We start from the raw sequence: 15,787 nt of genomic DNA on the forward strand, positions 1-15,787 counted from the left end.
TGTATGTGATAAGCCCGCCGAAAAAAATTTCATTCTGGAAACTGTTAAAAACTAATGCTACCTTTCTCGAGTTGAATTATAATTGTATTAAATAATATGACTGTGTTTGAAAGTATTAACAATAAAGACTTATATAAACTGTTCTTCAAAATATAAAAATAAATATATTTAAAAAAAAAATGCCCACCCTATTAAAATTATTTGACCAGATCCAGTGCAAATATTCCTCTTTTGTACAAAAAGTTAATTAAACATTTATTTTCAATTAAATTATTTTGATAAATTAGATATGTATACATTTTACTTAATTAATTTATTTATAATTATATTTAATTATTCTCACACTAAACTTTGAACCAGGCAGGAAGCTTCTTTGTTTTCGGAACGTGTCGAATTGTCAGAGAGTACCGTGTGCCTCTTTCGCACGACCCTTTCTGGGCATATCTAAATTAAGAATTAACTATTAAATATTAACTGCATTGAAAATATTAGCTGAATTACGTTTCTGAGCACAAATGCAAATTTGCGATTTTCTTGTCGGACGAAATCTCATCGAAGCCTCTCTCCGCAATGGAGTGCAGCATTTTGTTATACATTTCGTCCTGGACGATGACCAGACTTCTCGGCTCAAGCAAAAGAGACACGACTGGCTCTCTTGCACTATCACAGCTTTTGTTTTCCGTCTGGAAAAAAACGCAAGTTAGAAATTGATTGATGAGGACAAATGAACAAGTATTTACCTGGTCGGACCTGACGTCGAGCTCGTCGTCAGTGCGGGGAGTGAAAAAGTCCAGAAGGGTGTGCGAGCCACAGGTGATGGTTGTCACCGTCGGGTAGAACAAGGGGCCATCAGTGTGAGCCTAGAAATATGCAGATCATAATTGAAATTGGAAAATTTTATAAAAAAAATTATCACAATTCTATGAAAAAAAAATCCAATCATTTCATACTGAGATGCATTGCAGAGCTTTAATTTAATTTAATTTTAATAACAAGAAAGAAAATATAAGAAATTAAGAATAGGCCGAAGGTTGTATGGCTTATGAAAACAAATGAATGAGCTTTTCTTCTTTGGCACCGAGAAAGTGTTTGCCAAACCTCACCAATCTAAGGGTGAGTTTCAACCGTACAAAGCAAATCTTCAGATCAGTCATACCAAAGCAAAAATTGGGCAAAACCAGTTATAGGGGAATTTCACCCCTGATCTTAGCTCTCAGAAAGAGCGTCATAGCAAAAATGAACAGTAAACCTGGGACCATTTTAAATTTCTTTATTTTTCTAAAGAATAAAATAATTTCTTAAAAAAAATTTGCTCACAGGTAAATTTAAAAGGTTGAATGTTTCATTAAAAAATTCCTTTCCTCAAAAGACAGACTATAGAAGAATGTTTTTGAAATTCTACAACTCGGAAAAACTCCATAGCAAGTTGGCTTTTGGTAAATAACATAATTTTTTCGTTAAACTATAAATTGAGATGATTACCATAATGCCCTGGCCAGGCAAATACTCGTTGATCAGCACATGGTTTGGCTTGTTTCCTCCGAACAATTCGAGCTGCGCCACCTTGTCGACGCTTTTGGTCAGCCACTGTGGACGCAAAAATTGCAGTTTCAGCATTAAATAAATAAACCTTTATTTCATAGTTATTTCTAACGAAACAATAAAATTGTACAAGTAAAATTTGATTGATTTTGAAAATTAGAAATTAACCATTTCTTTTTTTTTTTACCTCGGGCAAAGATTCGGCGATCATCCCCTTGGGATGAGGAAGGCCGCCCCAATTTTGCAACCTCCTCCGAGACAGCTGCGTCCACTTCGGCTTTGGTGCATTTTGAATTTGCTTCATCAGACTTTGCTCCTCAAACTCGGTTATGAAATCAGGAATGTAGTGGATCGTAGGCGGTGCCTGTAAAAGGATTTAATTATTTTACATTTACATACTGTCGAGGATTTGGAAGTTTAGTGTTCTTTCATGAAAACAATAATATTTTACTTTGCATTATTTATAGAAATAAATATTTTCGGCTCTTTAAAAATACATCAGAAATTATTTGCAAACAAAAAAATTAAATGATTTTTTTCGACATTGATTACAGACTTACCCCTTCAACTCTGTATTTTTCCATGGTTGATTCCAAAACACCGTCAATTGTTGGATTTAAAATTATTTTGCATTAAAAAGTTCCATTTCAGCATCCTCTGCTTCCCAATTTTCCCAAGCAGATGATCATCAAAAATCAAAACAATCCGCTTTTTTGCTGCTGTTGATTTTTTGCCATTGACTACCACGGCTCCATCTATGAGTTTTGCGTGAAACTAACTGCTCAAAGGCCTGCTTGTAGCGCCAAAAATTTTTTACCCCCAACACCCTCCATTTGAGAAGGCGTGTTTTCATTTTCATTATATTTTTTAGTCATTTAAAAATGGGAAATAAATTGTAATTTAAAAATTTATAAATGGGAAAAAACAAACTCATGTTCAAGTTGATTTTTTTTAATGATCTGCTAATAACGCTGCGCAATATACAATTTTCATCAGTCCAATAAATATTTCTTGGTGGAACACAGTAATATTATGCGTAATACATTTTGATTCCTAATCAAGTTTTTTTAAACAATTTTACAAAATGAGATTTTCTAGCCACTTTCAAAAGTTCAAAATTGTATTAGTTTTGCAAAAATCTTATTTTTAAAAGTACCACAAGGTAATATACACTTTATAATTTTTTTAAATTGTAATTTGCTTCCAGAGGTAGATTATAAGTATGAAAAATTAGCGATTTTGTTTTGCAAAATAAAATGCATCTCACACAAGTATTTCTTATGAAAAAAAGAGGTGAATTGTCAATAAATGCTATTCTCTGCATATTTTTGTAAATCTTAACTGTAGATTTTTTTTTAAAAGAAGTTATTTGTTTGCAAATTCCATTCAATATATCACTCATTCTCTCTTACAATAAAAACGTCATTTACAACAATGGACAAATATATAAAAAATTTTGCAATAAGATGATAGCTTGTGAACAAACAAAAAGTGTTAAATTTTATTTGGCACCATTAGTCCTGCACGATGAGAGACTTCTTCTTGGGTCATGATTAATAACTACTGCTCAAAACTCGCGTCCGATTCGAATGAACAAAAAAATCACTCACGCGAGAAAAGTAAATTAGTCTTGCTGCACAACGCGCACTCTCTCTTGTATATAAACTTGGATCGCTTCTGCTGTTTTACTAAAAAAGGGGTGAGATGTGTTGGGATGACGAGACTGTCTTTGAGTCCAGAGCTATCTATTATTTTTCCATAATATAAATAGTACGTGTTCGAGGCCAGTAAGTACTCCTGCACTGGCAGTTGCAAAATGAAATTATATTCGTGATCGGAGTGTTGCGACCTCCGTCGATGGCTCGTCCACAGCTTCATCAAATTGCTCCTCAACTCTGGTCGACGGCCTCGAGGAGGGGGTGGTGGTGGCTGTTCTGCTGGAAATGCAAGCGTGGCCCGCGCAGCAACTTATCACGCGCCATTGGCGGCTGAACAAAAAATAATGATCAGTTAAAATTTAATTGTAATTCAGGTAAAAAATAAATGTTAATTTTTGTTTGAAAAAAACATTTTCTATTAAATTGATTGATTTTTTTTTTTTTAATTTTGAAATAATTACTACTTAAAGTTTTTCAAAAAGTGAAGAAATCACCTTTTATTAAAAAAGGCTAATATTAATTTTAAAAAAATCGTTAAAAAACCCACGAACGAGCCTTTTATTTTGCATTAAAAAAAAAATGTACTATTAAGAAGTAAACGGCCTTTTTTCTTCACTTTTATCTGCTTGAATACCCAACTTTTTCCTTTAACTTTTCGGAATTAATTCATTTTTTTATTTTTTTTTTTTTTAAATACTAATAGGATGAAGACAGGGTATATAGATGGTGAGTTTTAGTGAAATAATATGCACAGAAACCTTCACCATAAATGCAAAAAATGGAAATTAAAGAAAGCATAATTTAAAAAAAAAATCCATATTAATTCATTTCCCAATAAAATGTTAATTAAGCTTTGCAGAAAAGTGCATACCTGAGGGGCAAGTGAAAATTGTGCGATTGATTAGTCTTGCATGGTACACTGTACACGCGTCTACTGCTCATTGTAATTGTCGTCGTATTCGTCCTGGCCGTCGTCATAGTCTGGTTCGGGGGTGGTGTGCAGCACCAGGTGGGGGGCAAGGGAGGTCAACGCAGGCGGGGGCTACACCACAAATAAAGCAGCAAATCAGTAAAAGCGAAAAACTGGAAAATCCTTACTTCTATGGTGTTAATTTTTCATAAGACAAATTTTACAGAAATAAGAGAAAAGTAAAAAAATAGAGACGCAAAATTTTGTACCTTCGTGGGCGGCCGCCAGCCACAACCTGGCAAGGGCAATCCGTCGGGCCCTATGGGACAGGGTGCGTCCAACCCTGGAACACCCTGCTCTCCTTTGTCTCCCTTGTCTCCTTTCCGACCGCGTTTGCCCAGCGGACCCTGGACAAACAGTTTTTAATCAAAATATTTTGATATTTATTATTTTATCAAAGTAAAATATTTAAAAAATGTTAGAAATATAAATATTTTTTAGTAATAATTTCAAAGCAAGTATTTAAATTTTTAATTGAATAAAAACACATTGGGAAACTTTGGAAAGTTTGTAAGTTAATCAAAAGTTAATGAAGTTTAATTATGCCTCATTTATCGGCATATTTGAGATACTCTATCGATCTGTGCTTAAAATAATTTTAACTCAACTCACCGCTTCTCCTCTTGTTCCCTTCTCTCCTTTGGGCCCCTATCGAAAATCACATATTTTAATAAAATTCCGCCACTGCTTCAGAACTTTCCTTATATATTAAAAGTTTGCACGCAAGCTCTGCGAGTGCACAAAAGCGAGAGGGAGGCATGCGATTTTATTTTGCGTGGAGGAATTAGGAGTGCAGGCGAGAGTTTTTGAAAAAAAAAAAATATACTCTGCGTGCGCATTTTGTCCTCGGGCACTTTGCAAGTCACGCCCGGGTCAGTGGAGAGTTTGTTCTCAAATTTTCTCAAACTAAATTTTAAGGGTTAGTCCCGATCAACTCGCTTTTTGTCAAATGAATATAAAATGAGAACGAGTCGACCAGGAATGTAATATTTTGTATGACTGTGTAAAAAGTACCTCTGTTCCTGGGATGCCGTCAGTTCCCTACAACAGCCACACCATTATTTATAAAACACGCACAAACGTTATTGATGGATGAATAATAGTTGATGAAATTAAGCACAAAAATGCACTTTGTAAATAATTTCCTTCGGAAGATTATAAATTATCATTGAAGCAACATATATAAATTTCAAAAATAAATCTGAAATCCACCACCAAATCTTTTAAATTATATTCATAAACTCACAGGCAGTCCAGGATCACCCCTTTCACCTTTGCTGCCAGGTTCACCCTGAGCTCCCTGAAATGAAAAAAAAAATGTCCAATGTTACAAAGTTTTTAAATTAAATTTTGCAAAAATTGGAGTGTTTAAGGGTAAATATTATTATTTTCTTACCTTCATGCCATCAAGACCAGGTGGACCCTGAAATTGCACCAAATGAAAATAAATTTTAAAATAACGAAAAAAATATATAAAAAATAATTAAACGGGAAAAAACAAATGTGTGGGTAGCGGTAGCAATTAAATTAATTAAAGACGAACCAAAATTAACCATCACCAGTTAGAGAGGCACGCAGTTGATAGATCTCTGTCCACCTTTGTGCAGCAGGACGTGCTATTTTTTTTAATCAAATTTTGTTAAGGATTTTATAAGCATTATCATGATTAGTGAAGCAATCAAAAGGCAGCGGAGGTCACAATTGGAACATGTCAGTTTTATTGGACTAGTTGTAATTCTAATCTTAGGAAGTACTCGCAGCATCAGCAGTGTATTCACATCCAGTATGTTACGCAGAAGACACCACATGTATTGTATTAATCCATCTCGTAATAATTATATTAATCCATATATATTACAATTAGTTAAGTCGTCGATGATGCATGTACAGTACATATCTTATACATTAATTATTATTTATTATTTTATTAGTAATAATCAATAATCATTCATTTTGGTATTTCTTTTTTCAATCAATGTATTGAGATTATTAACATGCAATTTTGTCAATATCGTGTTCCGGAATTAAGTAATGGGTATGTATTATTATTAAATTTTGGCAGCAGGACACTTATTTCTCACGCAAATGAAAAATATTTTCTCTGTAAAATGATAAGAGTTTGTGCTTGCAGTAGAAGGTACAAAACGTTTTATGAAAGTGAGGCGCGCTTGGAAATAATAAACGTTTTGAATAAATAAAAAGCTACTTAAATATATAAATTTACTGAGACAATTATTATTTAAATTAAAAATGCATTAAGTTTGAGTCTGCAGCCAACAAATTTACATCCCGGGCAGCATATTTTTAAAAACCGGGCACGACACTGTCGTTTTTGTTGTTAGTGGCTTTATTAATAGAAAAATGTGAAAACGCGGCCCAAGAGGCGGCCGCGGCCCCTCAGGTGGGCTCGCGTTGGTGCGGCTCAGGGCCGTGAGTGAGGCTTGTACTGCGGTGAGAGGGGTTCAGTGTGTGGCTCGAGTGCCGCACCGGCCTTACCGTCTGGCCTGCCTTGCCAGGTTCACCCCGTCCCAATTCGCCGCGCAGTCCCATTGGACCCTGGAAATAAGAAAAAAATTAGAGTTATAGTTCAATTTTTTTCCATTTTAAATTATCATTACGTAAATAATTTAAATTTTATTAATATATATTTCCATCAAAAGTGAAATTGCAAAAAATTTATTGTGTTGAAAATCTTGGAAACTATTTAATAAACCGTTTGATAAAGAAATTTAATTAAATAAGAAAAATCCTAGTAAAATTTTCAACACTTTATTAAATATAATTAAATTTTGAACGCTAAAGTCACAACCGTTGTTGAAAATTATTATAAAATAACATTGGTGTAAACTTTTGCTAAAATCAATATATAAATTTGAAATACAAAAAATGAACTTTGTTAAATATTTAATAATTCGCACAAAAATCTAAATTTAGGTTGTTTTAATTTAGAATAAATTTAGGAATAAATAAAATGAGAAAAAATTAAATCTTTGAAATAAAAATGTTATAAAATAAAATATATGTATTGAAAAAATTTAAATATCATATTTATATTTAATAAATTTTTTTGATTTGTTGTCTTTTCTACAAACTTACTGGTAATCCCATTGGACCAGGGTCTCCTCTAATTCCCTTTTCACCCTGGCAAACAAATCAGAGAGCATATTATTCATCAAACATGAGAACAAACAAAAAACTTACAGGTTCACCCTTTCCACCATCCTGTCCTCTGTCTCCTTTAATTCCCGGAGGACCTTGGAGACCACCGACTCCTGAAATTGCAAAAATAAAAAAAATCAGAATTTCTATTCAATGAAAATAATTTTTCCACATACCAGGTGGCCCAGGAGGGCCTGGAGGACCAGGAATCTGCATTTGAAAAATACAGATTAATAAATTTGGATTAATAAAATATAATTTTTTCTCTTACAAATTCTCCTGTGGCGCTATACTCGTGTTGTCCATCACCCTAAAAATTCAATCAATTTAAATATGCACTTTTTAAATGTCCATTCAGATGCAGATAAATGCACAAATATGCAAAAACGTGCATTTTCATATCAATAAAAATATTTTAAGAGAAGATTAAATTTTTTAAACTCAAAATCATTCATTGAGAAGTTAAAATGTTTGCATTCGAAGAGAAAAGAATTATTCGAGACATACCTGGCGCCTTCTAAGCTTTTTGTATTTCTGTGCAGGCGAATCAATGCGTGCCGAGAACAGACAGAGTGAAATTTTTCTCATTAGTTTCGCAGCAGGTAAAAAGTGCATGCGCTCTCTTTATATACACAAGAGTAAATCATTGAAAATAATCTAACGTTTGGAAAATGCTCACACAAGTATGCTGGCTTGAATAATAACAAATCTAAGTTCATATTATTATGAATGTAATGAGAGATAATATATCTGGCTGGCTGATAGAGCAGGAAAGTATGCGAGTGCTTTGATGCAGGCCAAGTTTGGATCAAATGCAAATTAATGAGAGGAGGTAGAGACACAATAGCGTACGTAATTTAATGTGGTGGTAAATATGAATGAAAAGTAGAGCATTTCGTTGCAACTTACTGATCTAGGACTAATTGAGTGTGAGCCTGCTCTTGATCCCTGATAATCGTACAACAACAAAATTATCGTTCTCTTATGCATAAGTTTGAAATTTGGATTGTTGGCAAAATATGTGACTTACCGATTCGCCTTTCTCGCCCTTGTCTCCCTTTTGACCAGGATAACCCTGAAAATTAACAATAATTAATTTAGCTTCCTAATTAATTTTATATTTTTCTCACAGGTGGACCAGGCAGGCCAGGTGGGCCCATGAGACCAGGTGGGCCAATGTCTCCATACTCCCCTTTGTCACCTTTCGGACCGGCCTGACCCTGAAAATTCAACACAAAGGTAAGTGCCAGTTCTATTTATTTTCCATTTTTTGAAATACAAACCGGAAGTCCCGGTGGCCCTTGCGGACCGGTTTCACCATTGAGTCCGTCCAAACCAGGAGGACCTCGCGTGCCAATGTCACCCTTTTCACCTAAATCAAATTAATCTTTTGTAATTAATCTGTTGAAAATTTGTGAGTAATTTTACCATATGCACCAGCATCTCCTTTGTCTCCCTTCTCCGCACGTGGCCCAAGTTCTCCTTGCTCACCTTTCGGACCCGGTGGACCCGGAGGTCCCATCATTATGGGCACATCTTCGTCATCGCCAAATCGACCCTTCTGTAAATCGGTTTCAATCAGTACGTTGTCCATTTAAAAAGAAAAACATAATCAATTAATTAATTTAGCTGTGCATTCACAATTTTAGAAAGGCGTGTCACATGCAGAATTTAGGATTAATTTTAAAACGATAAATTAAATTCATGGAACTACTTACGAAAGCGCAAATTATGGGTCCGACGAAAAACGAACGAAAACCACGCTCACAACAAAAATTATAAGAAATTTTTGCTACGGAAAACATAAAAGGGTTAGTTGCTGTGTTAGAGTCCTACAGGAAAATAATTAGCACACCATCCATCCCCCAGGCAATTAGTACAACCATAAATTAGAAAAAATAAGGGCAACATGTAGATGAAGTTTCCCAATCAAACGATATATTAATTGCTACCGCCACCACACACATTTACACATATATTATGAAACTAAAATGAAGCACAAAAGTTAGTCTACGCTACATATTAAAAAGCCTGTGTATAATTTTCACACTGGGCATATTGAAAAGTGTGTTGTGCACATATAATTTATCGATTAATTTAGTTTGTCTCGCGCGCAATTAATAACCGGCGAACAAACTCCGCTTGACCCGACGGCGCCGAGTACAAAAAAGAGCTAATTTTACACATTAATTGATGTGCCAAATTAATTGCATGCAAGCTACAACGGGCACGCCGTTTTAATTAATTTATTTGGCCCTCTCCGTCAAAGCATGTGAGTTATGACAAGCGCACACCCGGCGTCAATTCACAACAGTGAATTTTCAACTTAGTGTTAGCAATCAAAATTATATTTCTACTGATCCAATGGTGAATAAGTTAGTTGTGCGCCTATAAAGAGTTACCAAATTTTGTTCTGACAACTTACTCGTTTTCCTCTCTTTCCTTTTCCACCCCTCTCGCCCGGTGGCCCTGGAGGTCCGGCAGGCCCAATATCGCCCTTACCTCCGGAAGGACCTAAAATACAATAAATGACAATCAAATCTATTTAAAAAATATTAAAATATACCTGGAGGACCCGGTGGTCCTGGTGGACCTTCAATAATGCCTGTAGGGAACTGCTCTCCGGCAAGGGTGGTTGTCAACCCTCTCTCTCCCTTATCTCCACGATCACCCTGAAATTGATTTTTGCATTTTAAATATCTGCACTTTGGTCTTAAAGTATAACAATCAAAGCTAAACCATATCGAAACATTCAGCCAAATAATTAATAAAATTGCAGGATCCTATCTACACAATTAAAGACACTTATCGCATTATATTTAAAAAATTTGTAAATTAAATTTTTTATCCTAGATGGAAAATATATAAAAGATATTTAATAATTAGTTCTATAGGTTCTCAATAACGAAAACAATAAAAAATGAAATTTTCTGTGTGCAAAACGTTGTGCATTTTAACTGCGAAAATTCTCACTGTCCACTGTGAAGGAATCCAGTACACGCTAGACCCTTTGTCGCCCTGAAATAGTGACGTCGTGTTTCTCAGTTTCAAACTCACTCTCTATTTTCATGATCCATTAATGAAAATGTAAAAAAAATTACCTTCGGTCCTGCTGGTCCAGGCATGCCAACACCTGGCGGGCCAATCGGTCCCAAAGGTCCTCTCTCGCCCTTTGGACCTGGCTCACCAGGCACTCCTTTAAAAATACAGCAAAAATTTATTAATTAATTGGAAATTTGAACTGCAGTTTTGAATTGTTAAAATAAGTTAATTCGCACCTTGCCGTCCATCGTGTCCAGGAAGACCCTCCCGACCCTGAGCTCCCGGTGCACCCGGTGGACCTGGTTCTCCAGGCTCTCCCTAAAAATCAATAAAAATGTTAAAAAAAACTGAAAATTAAAAAAAAAAATGAAGAATTAGCATTTACTTTTGAAATGGTAACAGTAAGAAGGATACTTTACATAACAGGACAGGTATAGTGAAATATAGTGGTGCAAATAATTGCTATACAACATGAGTAGTGAGACTAATTACTTAAAAACTTCTAATTACCTGAACACCAGAAGTGTATTTTTAAATGCATGCTGGGTGGGCAACATTGACGGAAAAAATAATAACGAAAGTACCTGCTGCAGGCTGTGCTGTTTTAATTAAATAAATTACATACTTTGAAATTGAAGCACTTGTATCAAGTTACTCTTTTTATGGTTAATTCTGCAGCACATGTTGGTGAGCAATTATGTGTATAATTATTTAATTACAAAGCCGCTTTTACAAGCCAAGTCTAAGCTTATATTTTTAATGAGTATAATTTTTAGTTTTAAAATTTTTTTTAAGCTGGATTTTTTTCTTTCCTTTTTACATATTTATTTTTATTAGATTTTTAGCGAACTTACTTTCAGCATGACGACGTTTTGAGAGGAAATGTTATGTCCACTAGCCTGAAGGCCCTGCAAGCAGCGCACCGCAGGTAAAAAGGGAACGAAACACGCAAACAAATAAAAAAATTAGTGCACAATTAACGTAAAAATTGTTAGCCTGAAACCAACCAAGGAAATTATACAGTCATCCAAAGCTACAGACTAAATACAACACATAAATTAGTCACAGGTGGATTAATGTACGAAGCACCAACCAGCAAACAACCAAAGGACCAACAGCTACTGATTATTAATTAGTGTGTGGATTAACAAAAGCGTGCGATAATTAGTCGATGACGAATATTATTGTTAATAGACAATCCAGTCAGTGCCGTCCTCGGGCTTTTTACCTTAACCGCGACGATTTCTGCGTATCCAAGGGTGCCGCCACGTAGGGTAGTTACTGAGCGCTTCACACCACCCTGCAAGTACATACGTCAACCCCAAACAAAGCTCAACAAAAGCTCAAATTGTGATAATGAGATCTACTTTGGAAAGACTGGTGGAAGTAAATTATCGAGAGTTCAAAATCGAACTGAACTATTAAAAAAATTTAGTTTTCTTCTGCTTATTGTAAATAAAAAATTACTCCACCAATCTGAACAATTTTTGAGTCACAGCCGCCAGTTTATGGGAAGAAAAGCTGTCATTATTTTTGGATTAAATATATTAGATAAGCATTTACGTCAAATTGCTGTCATCCGTCCGAAACTTACTTTGATAATTGACACGTAGTCGAGACCCGCGCCGCCGGCCTCTCCCTTGGGTCCTCGGTCGCCCGGTCGGCCCTAAAACACAATTGCGGCACTTTCTTTAGGGCAAACTTCAACAACAAAATCGTCGCAGTTGCCAAGATCACGGTCCCTATAGGCCGTGTAAGCTTCTTTGGGCTGGCACCTCATTAGTTACGTTTTATTCTTTGGTGCAAAAATGTTTTTTTTTTCTTTACTTATAAAAAGGCGGAGTGAGGGAAAATGTGATTAGTCATGTTACAGGAGGACTTTATGAAACGTGCAAATGGAAATTTTAAATAAATTGTTTTAGTTTTAAAGAGACTACTAATTAAAAAAGCTTCTACTCAAATTTGTACTCACTGGTTCTCCCTTTGGTCCGTCCAAACCAATGGGACCCTGGAAAAGGTCAAAATTATAACATCTGCAGGCAAAATAATAATTTAATGATCAAAATACAAATAAAAATGCAGGAAGATGAGAATTAATTGTTGAGATTAAAAAAGGAGGAATGAAAAACTAAAATGTTTAACTTTTTAATAAATCTATGTCACATTAGTATAAAGAGACGAAAACTGAACCCAATAACAAGATTTTCATTAATAAATTAAATAGAGGAAAAATTATAAGATAAATTCCATCACCAATTTATAAAAATAGAAATTAACAAATTAAACCTTTTTTATTACTTGTTAATAAAGAGTTACAAATTAATGCCAATCATGCCAATATATTAAAGTTTCTGGGTTGTATTTTTATTTTCATATCCAGAATAAATTTACTCAAGATCTATGAAAGTAGCCACTTAAATGTCTGGAGGTGCAAGGGTTGCAAAGAGATTCATTAATAGACACGTACAAAAAGTACAAAAAGCGGAAAACAGATTGTTAAACTATTGCGCCTGTGTTATTTATAATTTTATTGTATCAAAAATCAACCGTAAACACCCATGTTAGTATTTTAGTACAAAAAATTTAGTTTCACGACACAAAAGCTCTTTTAACGTTACGTACCATCGGCCCTCTAGCGCCTTTGTCGCCCTAAATGAGTAGCAAAAATAAAAATTACGTGAGAAAATGTATACTGATGGATTTATTTACTCTGATTTTAAATATTAATTATTGATTTTAATTTTTTCATAACGGTTTATTTTTAAATCAATCGAACGACTCAAATCAAGGGCGAGGAATAAAGGCCTTGCACAACCAGCTGATGGAAAAATTTTAACTAAAATTGAAATTGATTGTCGGTGCCGACGCGGCCTGTGTGGCAGGTCGGTCTGCCGGCCGGGGGACATCTTTCTTTCTCTTGTGTGGAGAGAAGAAAAATTCATTTCTGGCTAAATTACGAGGTATAAATGTCAAGAGCAATAAATTATTTACCGGGAATCCATTCTTGCCGCCAGCTCCTGGTGGTCCCTAAAACGTGAACATTCCAGCTAATGTACAAAAAGGTACGCACAACGACTACACGAGCGGCCTACCTGAGTGCCCTTCTCGCCCGAGTCACCCTTCTTGCCGCGCTTGCCTCTCTTGCCAGGTGGGCCAGGCGGACCTGCAACAAATTAATTCATCCCTCGTCAGTTTCAAACGTCTTCATTTATTTCTCTCTCGACGCGTTTTATGGGGGGCGCGTTTAATTGTTTAGCCCAACCACATTCTTTCTAAAGATCTTATCACGGCCTTCAAGTCCATAAAATTTGTTTTTGTTTAGTAATAAGCAACAAATCACCTCGATTGTGTAATTTTATATTGCCACCTTGGCTAGTTTTTTCATGGAAATCATTTGAATAATAAATAATAATTGACATATATTGATTATTTTAAATTCATATATTACAATAATACAATTATTATTGCTCCAATGACGCCGTGTTAGCAATTTAGAAGGTAATTTTAATTTAACTAAACTTATTCCATCTTTATGCATCGAAGAATACTTGTAATAAATTAAGTAATAATTATATTATAATTTATTTATGATTTATGCCCAAAACCCAATAATTATAATTATAGCAAAAATGAAATAATTAAAAAATACGTTTTATTTATAAAAATTAAAATAGTAAAATGTAATAAATTATAAGTTTATTTAGCTGAATGTAAACAATATTAATATTTAAGTTATTTTTTATATACAGCACTTAAAAAATATTTATTTCAATGAAATGGAACTTAAATACATAAATGTAATGCACATGGAAACTACTTTAATTTAATTATCTCATTTATTCGTAATAAAATTTAGTTTCATCGGAATGTTTCCTGTTCTGCTTTAATATATACAAACTGATAATTCCGGTTTTACCAACGCAGCAGCAATTAATGAAAGAAACTTCTGTTTGCCAATCCATTTACAGTGCTTGAAAAGCATTAATCGAAATGCAAGAGACGCTTTTCTACCCCTGCTCTATCGTTGGTAAATCTACCGCGTTGCACTTGACTGAGAGCAAAACTTGCAAAGCCCCAACCGACTGACGAGCTGCACAAACATTATTTCAAACAATATATACACAGAACGAATTGGCGCTCTGGCAAGAAGTGTTTGTACTGCTTCCAACTAATTGTATATAAAACCGAACTGCGTTTAATTTAAAACAGTCTCTCGCGGCACCTCGCATCAAGAGCGCTTTTGTTTGTATTTATTTCTCGTGGCCGAATATAATAGAGTGTGTGTGTTTATCGAGGAACAAGGAAACGCCATTAGGCTTGGAACGCACTCAAAACGAGCAAACTTTTGTTGGACTCTTCCATACCAACTAAGCAGCTTTGGATTTGTTACAGAGGCAAAAGGTCCTCTATTCATGGTTTATTGGAATTTTAAATTTATTTCAACCCGGCTGTCCGTGTGATTTTTGTCATATTTTGATACTCGACCTGTTTGACTTTGAGATTTTTCCCCGCAGCTGATTTAATCAAACGCTTGTTGAATTATTGATGCTTTTCGATTATTTGTTTTGGTGGCACGTGTGTGTTGTCGTGATTGATGGAATTTTTAATCAAAACGAAATATACGTTTCATTTCAAATTCCAAATCTCGTGCATTCATTTTCTCTGCGTGGAGCTAAAAAAAACTATGGAGAGAATTTTTCATTCTGACGCTGATTGAGCGAAGAGAAAATGAAAGAAAGTAATGTTTATTTTAGGCGGAATTCTAAATCAGATACTTGAGGAAAAAAAGTACAAGATGAGTTGATTTGTTTTTATACTTTCCATCTTCTCTGTTATTTAAGCTGTTATTAAAGATTTTTTTTTGTTACACTATTGCTGAATAGAAATTAATTTAATATAAAAATATATGTGAAATATATCAATTAAGAAATAATAATTAGGTTGTATTTCATGAAGTTTTTTTAATTGCTTTTAAAGAATTAAAATATACTGCGGCGGATGGGATCTTTTTGATCTCGGAAGTTGTAGCAAATTTTTTGCTAGTGGTGATGCCTTTTTGTCCAACAATATCTTTTTCTCAAATAATTGTTTTTCAAAAATTGACTGTAAACAATGTATTTGTAACAATGTGGACAAATACACAACAATAATAATATGGGTTCAATTTTTTTACCGAATTATTCGAATCAACCGCCATCAAATAATTTTTTCCCGTAACTCAACTTTTTGCACTGCACCAGAAAAACTTTAACTTCCGACTTTTCGAAGAAAAAAAGTTTATTTGCATAGCACACAATTAAATTCCGAATAGTTTCATTATCATAGTTTGTATCGTTCAATAAAAAGGTCGTTTTTGTGATAAGCACCGAACAGCTTCCTACTTTGAAAGACATTTTCTGTTTCATGACAACACGTT

At 34.5% G+C, this 15,787-nt stretch overlaps 2 protein-coding genes across 17 annotated transcripts in view; both read right to left on the bottom strand.

The window, feature by feature from the left end:
- Positions 1 to 298: 298 nt before the first annotated feature.
- On the bottom strand, positions 299 to 2,275 carry LOC132195293 (alpha-ketoglutarate-dependent dioxygenase alkB homolog 6). Its single transcript, XM_059617197.1, has 6 exons — positions 2,103 to 2,275; positions 1,730 to 1,906; positions 1,483 to 1,587; positions 741 to 860; positions 502 to 683; positions 299 to 444 (listed from the first exon to the last, which is right to left on the bottom strand). The coding sequence occupies exons 1-6, from the start codon at positions 2,124 to 2,126 to the stop codon at positions 345 to 347; spliced, it is 708 nt and encodes a 235-aa protein (XP_059473180.1). The 5' UTR covers positions 2,127 to 2,275; the 3' UTR covers positions 299 to 344.
- Positions 2,276 to 2,471: 196 nt separating this feature from the next.
- Positions 2,472 to 15,787, bottom strand: part of LOC132195523 (collagen alpha chain CG42342-like) — an 85,125-nt gene continuing 71,809 nt past the window's right edge. Inside the window, exons 2-30 of one of the 16 annotated variants that reach the window (XM_059617574.1) lie at positions 13,464 to 13,534; positions 13,363 to 13,398; positions 12,994 to 13,020; positions 12,344 to 12,379; positions 11,966 to 12,037; positions 11,226 to 11,279; positions 10,608 to 10,689; positions 10,431 to 10,525; positions 10,303 to 10,347; positions 9,896 to 10,001; positions 9,755 to 9,843; positions 8,758 to 8,890; positions 8,613 to 8,701; positions 8,460 to 8,549; positions 8,360 to 8,404; positions 8,239 to 8,277; positions 7,837 to 7,863; positions 7,601 to 7,639; positions 7,506 to 7,539; positions 7,372 to 7,442; positions 7,267 to 7,311; positions 6,667 to 6,726; positions 5,567 to 5,593; positions 5,417 to 5,470; positions 5,185 to 5,211; positions 4,783 to 4,818; positions 4,380 to 4,517; positions 4,072 to 4,242; positions 2,472 to 3,530 (exon numbers count right to left, since the gene is read on the bottom strand). In XM_059617574.1, the coding sequence (XP_059473557.1) occupies positions 4,132 to 4,242; positions 4,380 to 4,517; positions 4,783 to 4,818; positions 5,185 to 5,211; positions 5,417 to 5,470; positions 5,567 to 5,593; positions 6,667 to 6,726; positions 7,267 to 7,311; positions 7,372 to 7,442; positions 7,506 to 7,539; positions 7,601 to 7,639; positions 7,837 to 7,863; positions 8,239 to 8,277; positions 8,360 to 8,404; positions 8,460 to 8,549; positions 8,613 to 8,701; positions 8,758 to 8,890; positions 9,755 to 9,843; positions 9,896 to 10,001; positions 10,303 to 10,347; positions 10,431 to 10,525; positions 10,608 to 10,689; positions 11,226 to 11,279; positions 11,966 to 12,037; positions 12,344 to 12,379; positions 12,994 to 13,020; positions 13,363 to 13,398; positions 13,464 to 13,534 (1,778 nt within the window). In that variant the 3' untranslated portion in view covers positions 2,472 to 3,530; positions 4,072 to 4,131. Of the gene's footprint in view, positions 3,531 to 4,071; positions 4,243 to 4,379; positions 4,518 to 4,782; positions 4,819 to 5,184; positions 5,212 to 5,416; positions 5,471 to 5,566; positions 5,594 to 6,666; positions 6,727 to 7,266; positions 7,312 to 7,371; positions 7,443 to 7,505; positions 7,540 to 7,600; positions 7,640 to 7,836; positions 7,864 to 8,238; positions 8,278 to 8,359; positions 8,405 to 8,459; positions 8,550 to 8,612; positions 8,702 to 8,757; positions 8,891 to 9,754; positions 9,844 to 9,895; positions 10,002 to 10,302; positions 10,348 to 10,430; positions 10,526 to 10,607; positions 10,690 to 11,225; positions 11,280 to 11,599; positions 11,672 to 11,965; positions 12,038 to 12,343; positions 12,380 to 12,993; positions 13,021 to 13,362; positions 13,399 to 13,463; positions 13,535 to 15,787 lie in introns of all 16 variants that reach the window. The other 15 variants (XM_059617572.1, XM_059617580.1, XM_059617575.1 and 12 more) reach the window with 15 other exon arrangements.

Source organism: Neocloeon triangulifer, unplaced genomic scaffold (genome assembly GCF_031216515.1).
Source record: "Neocloeon triangulifer isolate White Clay Creek 2 clone unplaced genomic scaffold, ASM3121651v1 ptg000009l, whole genome shotgun sequence".
Lineage (NCBI taxonomy): Eukaryota > Metazoa > Arthropoda > Insecta > Ephemeroptera > Baetidae > Neocloeon > Neocloeon triangulifer.

Coding starts and splice junctions, on each gene's coding strand:
- LOC132195293 (XM_059617197.1), bottom strand. CDS start 2,126: ATGGAAAAATACAGAGTTGAAGGG. Junction 1,907..2,102: donor AAAAATACAGAGTTGAAGGG/GTAAGTCTGTAA, acceptor ATCCTTTTACAG/GCACCGCCTACGATCCACTA. Junction 1,588..1,729: donor TCGCCGAATCTTTGCCCGAG/GTAAAAAAAAAA, acceptor TTGCGTCCACAG/TGGCTGACCAAAAGCGTCGA.